At 41.1% G+C, this 10471-nt stretch overlaps 1 protein-coding gene across 1 annotated transcript; it reads left to right on the top strand.

Moving 5' to 3' along the window:
* Nucleotides 1-3643: 3643 nt before the first annotated feature.
* Nucleotides 3644-5388, top strand: LOC118752064. Its single transcript, XM_036486912.1, has 2 exons — nt 3644-4976; nt 5045-5388. Exon 1 carries the CDS (start codon nt 3644-3646, stop codon nt 4808-4810), a length of 1167 nt encoding a protein of 388 aa, XP_036342805.1. The 3' UTR covers nt 4811-4976; nt 5045-5388.
* Nucleotides 5389-10471: the final 5083 nt, after the last annotated feature.

Raw genomic sequence — 10471 nt, 5'->3', positions numbered from 1 at the left:
CTGCTTTTAAAATTTAAAATAGAATAGTTTAGTGAAAGTACCACATTTCACTGCTTTTGGACTGGTGCGGAACTAGTTACTATCGGACTGGTTCGTTTTTGTCAATAAAGAACTAGTACTGAACTACAAATCTGGATCACTAGTTCGTGTTATCCCTACAGGGAATCCTCAGTGATGTGATATTAATCCACATACAATCATGAACTACCACCAATTGATTTTATTAAAAAAATTTAAATTACGAATATGTAAAAACACGATGCGAAAAACTAAACGCCCGCGCACAGCTGGAATACGAGAAATATTTGAAGAAAGAGTGAGGAAATGATCCATAACTTGCAAAACATGTTTCGTTTCCACAAAAATAAAGCGAACACTATTAAGTTTTTTAAATGTTTTAAATTAGCATATTTTGGACGAATTCGGAATGTCTAAGGTGGAAAAGAAACCAACCTTTCTATAAGGAAACAATTATAGAAAAAGAATTTTATTACACGCTATTCATGTCTCCGCCTTCAATTTGTGACGACATCATTTAAAAGCAGCTAAGGAGAATGACGACACTATTTATTAGATGGCACATTCAACGAGCCAATGTGCCAAAATGCGGGTATAAACAATTATTGATTATTTAATATCGGAACCGAGATCATATAAGTTAATTGATTGGTTTTCTGCAGACAAGTTGTTGCCCCAAAACACAGCAGAAACCTTCCAATCAGGGCTGCCAACTATCCTTAGTTATGAGGTGCCATATTGAGGATAAAAAAGTGCCAAAATGTGCCAAATAGAAAAATAAAAGCGCCAAAAAAGGTGTCATTCCTTTTAATTATTCACATTTAGCAATAAAATAAAGCTAAATTTTCCAAAAAAAAGTGCAATGATAAAATAAGATAAACCCGTTGAATAGCCTTTATAAATTAGAAAATTTTAGTTGAGAAAAAGCAGTGCACGCAAAGGATTTCACAAAAATGTATTGAAATGTTATTTTTTTTACAAAAGTGGCATTTTGGCACTTTGTGCCAAATTGAAAAATTAAGTGCCATTTGAAGTAAAATAGGGACAGATGGCACGGTTTGAGCCAAGTTGGCATCCCTGCTTCCAATAACTTACAAATATAAAAAGGTGAAAATCGAGGGCTTGAATTCATTAATACGCGGGGGCCGTGGCGTAGCGTGACGTGGTGTGCGCGCCGGTCGCGAGAGGTGCGCGGGTTACGCGGGGCGCGGGCGCAGGCGCGGCTCGCGCGGTGTGGCGCGCTAACGCGGGTCGCCGCGAAGCTAAGCATATTTAATGTTTGAAAGAGAAATAATGTCAATGGATTTTATTTCGTTTTTAAAAAGGTAATAATGTCAGTTGACTTTATTTCGCACCAGGGTGTGAAATAAAGTCAATTGACCTTATTTCCGTTGATCTTATTACCCGTCACCTTCATATTTGGCACAAAACGCAATTCTGAATTGTAATTTTGAAAGTAAACTGAAAGTAATCATCATCGCTATTTATTTTGAAAAAATCTTTGGAAATGCAGTTTACCTAATGACGATCCTGCAGAAAATGAAGGAATTGAATAGCATCATCTCTTCCTTTTCAAGAAATGAAGTGTTTGAGTTCTGGTATCTCCTGAGTGGTAAATATGTGGAAAAAATGAGAAAGTTTTGGTACATCTATTAGCGGCATTACTAGATTTAGAAAATGTGAAAACTGGTGATACTGATTTGCGCGTCAAAAATATATCTAAAATGCTTCGACGGTTTTGGAAAGAGGCGCGTAGGAAAAAGAAAACGTATTGCAGTTTTCATTTTTCCAAAAATATCGTTATATGGAAGGCAAGCGCAGTTTTGATCCGATTTTACCCATTTTCAATACTAAACTAGCCTAGGCAAAGTGTACCAAATTTTATTGCGAAATATCATTTAGTTTCCGAGAAAACGAGTTTTGACCGTTGCTCCATACAAACTAAACCACTATGCCATGCTCAATTAATAGGAAAAATGTGATCCACAAATAGTGTAGGCAGACATGCATTTTAGTTGAAGCGGTTGTAATTTCAATTATGATTTTATTACTCATTTGTACAATTTGAATATGACTTTATTTCACTTCTGGATGGGAAATAACGTCATATGGTCTTATTTCCAAAACAAAATGAAAACAAGACCATATGGCTTTATTTCGTATGGTGTTATTGCACCCCCACCCATTTGTTCTAGGGTGCATACATGAAGAGCATATACATACATATATGTACAAGTATATAAATACGTAGGCGCACCCAAGGGGAGGGGAGGTTTTGTGTGTGGTTCGGCTGGAACTGAAACAATATTTGTAAGATTTGTATCTTGCTCTTAATCAGTGCGAACGCACTGGCTTGAACGACAGGAAATCGCTAACCTTTGGATTAACTAATCGTCCTTAGACTGTAACTAATTGAGCCTATGCTTCACAGAATTTTGAACATTTTTCGTATTGTAATCAGAATTCCTTATCACTATACCAGTATTTCCAATACCTTTCGAATCGATTTCGGTTCATATATTTTTAACAAGTGTCTAGAATGTATTTAATTTATTGGAATATTTCGTATGTACTGATCAATTGTTTGTAAACTACACTTAATGATTCGGTTTATTTGTTAAAAAATTAAGTAGTTTTTCAGGTCTTTTTGTTAAAAAGCTAGTAGACTCAGGCTATCGAGAGCCGGGCCAAAATATGTTTTTTATTAGATGCACGAAATTTAATATTAATTATAACAGAGTGTTACATATATATTAGGTAATGATGCGAAATATGCTGGTTGTTTTTGCAGGTTTAACCAAGATACATATTTCCATAAAAGGAACTGAATGATGATTCAAGTTTCTTGAAAACATCAAATCGTCTCGTTACGTTCCCAATAAAGCGGCATTGTACCAATCGTGTGACTACAAAAATATTGTCGTCTCAATTTTTCATTTTGTACCAACAGCCAATATAAAAAAATTTACAAATCTGTACAAGTGTACCAATCGTGTGACATTGCCTTAAGATTTTTGTTCATTATAGAATTCGTTTTGTGTCGAAATTCTATTTTTGTGCTAGGTAAACATTTCGATAGTATCCATCGATATCCTCCTCAGCGTTGGTCGTCTTGCCGTGGCGAGGGGGCTTAAATGGTGTCATGGTATAACTCACAGTGTGAATTGTATCATGCCTCCATGAACTAAGAGGGAAGCCTGGTATTGAAGCCTTCGGCAATATTCCTTAACAATCCAAGCTGGAGTGTTGTTTTTATTGCTGAAGGTGGAAATGGCAGGATTACCGTACCAACACTACCCAAGCCAAGGTGTGTAGGCAACCGTGCCGATGGATGAATGGCCAGCGGGTAGTAAAAAATGGCTGGTCGCGTACGGTCCCCTCCGATGCCCGGGCAAGGTCGGTTGTAAGAAGTGCCTTCTCTATGCATGCCGGCTCTGCGGACGAGTGACTAACCCTTTCCGGACTACTCGTGGGACCACATATGGAACAAAAACAAACAAAAACAAACAAACAACAACAACAAACAAACCAACAACAGCAACAGGAACAGCGTACCGGCGAAGAAGGGGACGACGTAACGCTGTCAGAGGAGGAGCAGCTCCTCAAATCCCCAAGGTCAGGTAAGATGGCTGCAAGTACTCATGGTGGCGCCAGCCATAGTACCCCAGTTGTACAAGCGCCAGAAACCAGCAGGGTGGAAGATGCCAGACAAAGTATCACCACTCTGCAAATAGTTAAAAATAGCACCGGTAGTGCCTGCCGTAGTACTCCGGACGAGCAGCCAACAACCAGCAAATCGGCGGCCGTTACAGGCAGCAACCCCGCCTCTAAGAAAAGAAAACCCTCGGGCGTGGTCATGAGACAGATGTACCAGAAGGCGCTGTATATGTTAAATAAAATTGACAAAAATGCAGCGGCCGGTACGGTGCATGAGCGTGACGAGGAAGACAAGGCAAAATACAGGCAAATAGTGGAAGAGTACGAAAAGCTACAGGCAGATCGTGCAGCCACAATCGAGGCCACCGAAGCGAAGAAGCGGAACCGCTCTCATAACGAAGGCGGCCAAGGGGCCATCGCAAAGAAGGCAAAGCAAGGTGGTGTTGCGGAGTCCGCAGCACCCGCGAAGCATCGCTATTTTAGTGACGTCGCCAGAGATCATCTACAGGCGGCGATAATAGATGAAAATAGCAAGACACCGCTAGCAGTGCAGCAAAAATGGGTGGAGATTGATGTGAGGCTGTCGAGCCTCGTAATGAACCACGTACTCGACAACCCCGAAGGTCCTCACCCAGAGTTCGACTCGTCGGAATCCCTACGGGGATACCGGGTAGTCAAGTGCGCGAACCAGTTCTCCCTGGATTTCCTTGCTGGGTGCGTCGCTAAGATCAGCGACACTTTTGTCGGCTTGAAGCTCAAGCTGATCCCAGCTAAGGACATTCCAAGGAGACCACGTGCGCGCATCTGGCTGCCTCCGATGGATGAACCAGGCGAAAAGTTGCTGCGGTGTCTTAAGCTACATAACAAAGACATACCGGCGATCGAGGAATGGGAACTTATAAAAGTTGAAGAGCCAAGAAGGCCTACAAATAAGCCCATTCTACTAGCTATTTGTGCAGAGTCACTAGACGCCTTAGAGAAGGCTGACTATCGGCTCTGCTTCGGTATCCGTAAGGCTAGAGTGCGGGTATTCCTCGGAGAGGTTAGCCCGGTAGAAGAAGATCCCGGGGTTGATGGAGCAGGTGAGCTTCTCATGGGTGTGAAGCTGACAGATGACCCAGAACCGGAAACTTAAAGTAGGCCAAATAAATCTGCAGCACTCCAAATGTGCTACAGATAATCTAGTTGTCCTTCTCAGTGAGGAGGATATAGACATTAGCCTAATTCAAGAGCCCTGGGTCAAGCACGATACAATCATGGGACTAAATATAAACAATTATAAACTCTACTATAAGAGCGAGGTGGGTAAACCGCGGGCGTGTATTCTTATCAAGAACGGTATAAATGCATTCCTTTGCTCTAATTTCAGCACATCAGATACAACAACGGTTAAGGTGGAGACCACCGGACAGCCAAGTATACTCCTGGTCTCATCATACATGGCCCACGATAGGGACAGTCCGCCAACCGAAATCCAGGAGATAATAGCCAAAAACCCCAGACAAATTATAGTCGTCGGCTGCGATGCGAATGCAAGGCATCCAGTTTGGGGTAGTTCTACGGAGAACGACCGAGGTGAGTCTTTACTACACTTCTTATTAAATACTAACTTAAGCATCTGCAATAGAGGTAATACACCCACATTCATATTCCCGAGTTCAAACCGGTTTCCTGGATGGGAGGAGGTGCTGGATCTGACCCTGTTGTCAGAGAACGACAGCGTGTCTGTAGAAGAGTGGAGAGTATCTGATAGGCCTTCAATGTCTGATCACCGTCTGATCCTCTTTAATCTGCACGGAATTTCCAGCACCCCCTCAAAATACAGAAACCCCCACAGGACTAATTGGGAAAGATATAGTAACACAATTAAGCATAAACTAAGTAAGCTCCCACTAAATACAACTGTCACTACAGTTGAGGACCTTGATAATAGAGTAAATAAACTGGAAGAGGTTATGAAGAAAGCCTTTGAAAGATCAACTCCAGTTAGTACAGCAAGAAAGAAATCCCCACCCTGGTGGAATGGGGATCTCAGAGCCCAAAGAGACAAATTAAGGAAAATCTACAATGATTGCTTTAGAACTAAAAACTGGGCGCCTTATAAAAGCGCCCTCAGATCTTATAAAAAGGAGTTGAGAAAATCTAAAACTAAATCCTGGCAATCTTACTGCTCTTCTATAGAGAACTCTAAAGACTCAGCCAGGCTCAGCAAAATCCTATCAAAAGAACACACAAATATCACACTCATTAAGGGAGAAAACGGGGTGTGGACGAACACAGCTAGTGATTCTCTAAACACGTTAGTCAAGTTCCATTTCCCAGGATGTATTCGACATCCACCCACATCAGGGTCAATTGAACCTGGTTCAACTAGCAGTATACTGTTGAACTCGATCGTGAGCAGGGAAAAGATTATTTACGCTATTAACAGCTTCTCTCCCTTCAAATCCCCTGGACCAGATGGCGTAATCCCAGCAATGCTCCAGAGGGTGAAGGGAGAGATAGCACCGTTACTCGTGACTATTTTTTAAGGCTACCATTACCTTGTGCTACATTCCTAAAAGCTGGAGAAGGGTAAAAGTCGTGTTCATACCCAAGCCAGGAAGGAAAAACCACGAAACAGCAAAAGATTTTAGACCCCTAAGCCTTACCTCCTTTGTGCTTAAAACAATGGAAAGGCTTCTCGACATTTATATACGATCGCTGTTAGGTGAAGCGACACTCTCAACAGCACAACATGCATACATCAAAGGCAGATCCACTGAATCTGCTTTGCATGAAGTGGTGAGCTTAATAGAAAGATCGTTGCACTTTAAACAATATACTCTGGCGGCATTTCTTGACATCGAGGGCGCATTTAATAACATTGAGGTTGACACCATCATAGAATCTTTGATAGATATTGGTGTTGACGACAGTGTTTGTAGATGGATACGATCGATGCTAGTCAATAGAATCATTCAGGCAACAAATGGGGCTAACTCTATTACACATCATGTGAACAGGGGGCACTCCACAGGGCGGAGTGCTCTCACCACTGCTATGGGTGATAGCCCTGAACGGTATATTGCTAGAACTCAATAGAGGGGGAGTCAAAGTTGTGGCGTATGCGGATGATGTTGTAATAGCAGCCACAGGTCCATTCCTCTCTACCGTTAGCGAAATCCTTGAAGGAACCCTGGGAAGACTACACGCCTGGGCTACGAGAAGCGGCCTAAATGTGAACCCAGCGAAGACAGAACTTATCCTATTTACAAACAGACACAAACTACCACAATTCAAGCTACCATCGCTGGACGGCAATGCGCTCTCATTGTCCCCCAGCGCAAAGTATCTTGGAGTCGTGCTCGATAACAAACTTAACTGGAAAACCAATATCGAATTCCGTAGACAGAAGGCCTACATAGCATACTACACTTGCAAGAGAATCTTCAGTAGAAACTGGGGACTAAATCCTAAACTTGTGATGTGGATGTATACCGCGATCATAAGACCAATTCTAACATACGGCGCCTTGGTTTGGTGGCCCGGCCTAAGCAGACAATATAATGTCAGCAAGCTAAGAAGCATACAAAGGGCAGCAAGCGCAGGAGTAACAGGCGCACTAAGATCCTGCCCGGCAGAAGCTTTAAACGCCATCCTCAATTTAATTCCTATTGATCTCCACCTGAAAGAAGTGGCTATGAAATCGGCGGTCAGACTCAGAGAGTCGGGCCTTTGGAGGACTAGACACTTCGGACATGGGTTGATCATAAATCAAATGCAACTAAATAGGACGACAGATTATATGGTAGGCAATTTGGACTTCAGCTGTAACGCGCAAGTGCTATTCCCATCCAGAAGGGACTGGAGAAGAGACCGAGTGGCCGACCGAGAAGAGATCTCTCTATACACCGATGGATCCAAGATGGATTGCGGTGTGGGAGCAGGTGTCTACTCCAAGGAACTAGGCGTGGCTCTGTCTCTGCGGTTGGGAAATAATACAAGCATCTTCCAAGCGGAAGTCCTAGGGATCCTAGAAGCCTGCAAAATCCTAGGCAATAGGGTTGGACACAGCAGTAAAGCAACAATATATTCTGACAGCCAGGCGGCGCTATTGGCAATAGCGTCACCGGTTACCAAATCCAAGCTAGTTGGGGAATGCAAAGTAATATTGCGCTCAGTGTCTCAGTCAAATACCGTCTCTCTTGTCTGGGTTCCCGGACATAGGAACATAGAAGGCAATGAGAAGGCGGATGAGTTGGCGAAGGCAGGAGCCGGTTTGGATGAATCCCAGGCAGTGGCACTGGGTTGCCCTCTTGGAGTAGTCCAAAGAGAGATTACTACGCATTTCCTTGAACTGGCTAGACGCAGGTGGTCAGATATACAGACTTGTAGGATAGCGAGAAAACTATGGCCTGACTATAACAGGGCGAAAACCTTAGACCTGCTTAGCAGATCAAGGCCAGAGGTATTCAGAATTTCAGCAACCATCACAGGCCACTGGCCCATAGGCAAACATGCGGCAAAAATAGGTCTACCCCATAATATGATTTGCCGCAGCTGTCAACTAGAAGATAGCGAAGAAAGTGTCCAGCATTTCCTGTGTGAATGTCCAGGCCTTTCGAACATTAGACACAAGACGTTAGGGAAACATCTAATAGCTGAACTAACCGACCTATCAGGAGCTACCATTAGCGAAATCGGCAGATTCATTAGAGAGTCGAAATGGTTCGACCTAGCAACATAGGAAGTGCACAGACAAGATATTTATCCCCCGCGAGAAGTGCATCAAAATGGCGCAATAATGCGCTAATTGTATCCTGGGCAGCGACTAGGAAGCACTGCAACCAACCAACCAACCATCCATCGATATTTCTCCAACAGTAGCATGCGCACGAGCAGTAAAAGAATAAAAATATTTACCTAACAGCATTTTGTTTTACCAATAATGTTCGACTTTCGTTTCTTCAGTCAGCTACTGATTGCATCTTCCAGTTAACACCCACTACTAAAAGCAAATTCAATGGTAATTGAAACTGAATCGTAAAAAGGGCTGCATCAAATATAATTTCACTATTATGAATCGTTATGAGCATGCACTTCGTACATGTGTTTGTAAGATACTGGTGGAAATTGTTATTGTAAAATTAAATTTTCGTGCTTAAGGTTAACATTAAAACATTACGTCGGCGTTTGGTTTCCAAGCGATAATATTTCATCAATCACTGCCTGAACTTTTTAGGCCCGCCATTCTTTTGGCTTTTCTGCTTTCCCTGAACGCGAGTGCGCGTTGTTCGTGCGTGAAGCTGCGCTTTGGTTACGATTATCAAAAGCGCCATGACTCCCTCAACGAAGTTTACTGCACTTACAGGCGAAAGTTGATTATGGTTTAAACAAAAAAAATAATGGAGGAAGCAATAACAGCAACAACAGAAATTGCATTAAGAAAATGGATAACTTGAATGCATTTAGTTATTTCTTTCAATCATTCATTGAGTCGACTGAATGTTGATTTTCTGACAATGTCTTTCAAACTCAAGTTTGTTAGATTTTTCGAAGCATTTGTTGCTGTTTAAGGAACTTCAATCCAACATGCAGATCTTGTAAGGTAAAAACTTGAAAGACATGAGACAAAATGTGTTAACTGAAATTTATTGTCTGACCAAAAATGTATTAAATTAGCCAAGTCTTGAAAAATTAAAAATATAAAGTACCTAAATCGACAAATTGGAACGATTTTTAAAATATTATTATTAGAAACAGTTAATTTTTTGCTTTCAGACTTAATTTACATTAAAAAAATATATAATGATATTTTCAGAGTCTTAGGGATCTCTATGCTTAATACAGTAAAAGTGGTGTAAAAATTGGGCTAGCTGGCGATTTTTGGTAAGGTCCATAAATCGTTTTTATTATTGTTGAACAGGTTAAAGAGACGTTAAAAATAGATAAGCTGGTCTCAGGGAAACGCCGCCATCTTGGAAAGAACGGTGTAAAGGTTTTTAGCAATTTACATCTATACCGTTCATTTTTCAAAAAAAAAAAACTCATGCATAATTTTTTAATGGCCGAAAAAAATCTTAAATTGGTTTTTTAAGACTATTAATTATTATACATTTCTTTCACTTTTCGACATTGAATTGCCCTAAATCAGTTAATTGAATTTATCCTTCTAATCACAATTATAGAAAATGAAGCATAAGATATTCGAGTAGTGTTAAGTATTACGGGCCATTGCATAGTGTTTGGACTTTTCCGTTGCTCAATTAAAGGGCCCTCTTCACTAATTTTTTATTAACTTGCAATGGAAAACCTTTGTTTTTTTGTTAAAGGTCCATTAGTTATATCAGTTTTGAGTTGTTTGGCCACGCTATGAATAATATCTGAAAATCCAGTACATAAACATATATAAATTCACGGCCGTATTTAGGAAACTAGTAATTTAAAAAAAAAAACCGACTTCAACTCTCATATAAAAAAAAAATATATAATATATATATCTCACGATCCGCTGATCGGATCTTAACCAGATTAGTATGGGACCACCTCTGAGACACTACCTTTCCGATGCATAAAGAATTATCGAAATCGGTTGACGTGGTCCAAAGTTATGCGGTAACATACATAAAAAAAATAAAATATTCCGACGAACTGATAACCTCCTCCTTTTTTGGAAGTCGGTTAAAAATTGTCTAACTTCGACAAGGTCTATCCGATGTCAAAAAAATTGGGATGAATTTATTCGGTAATAAAAGGGAATTTAAAAAACGACCACACATTGGACCACTTTCGTCGATACACGAAGGTCGAAGTT

The sequence above is a fragment of the Rhagoletis pomonella genome, unplaced genomic scaffold (assembly GCF_013731165.1).
Source record: "Rhagoletis pomonella isolate Grant_MI unplaced genomic scaffold, Rhpom_1.0 Rhpom_scaffold_01199, whole genome shotgun sequence".
In the NCBI taxonomy this organism is placed as follows: domain Eukaryota; kingdom Metazoa; phylum Arthropoda; class Insecta; order Diptera; family Tephritidae; genus Rhagoletis; species Rhagoletis pomonella.
Note: the sequence above shows the minus strand (reverse complement) of the source record. Positions and strands in the feature narration are given on the sequence as shown.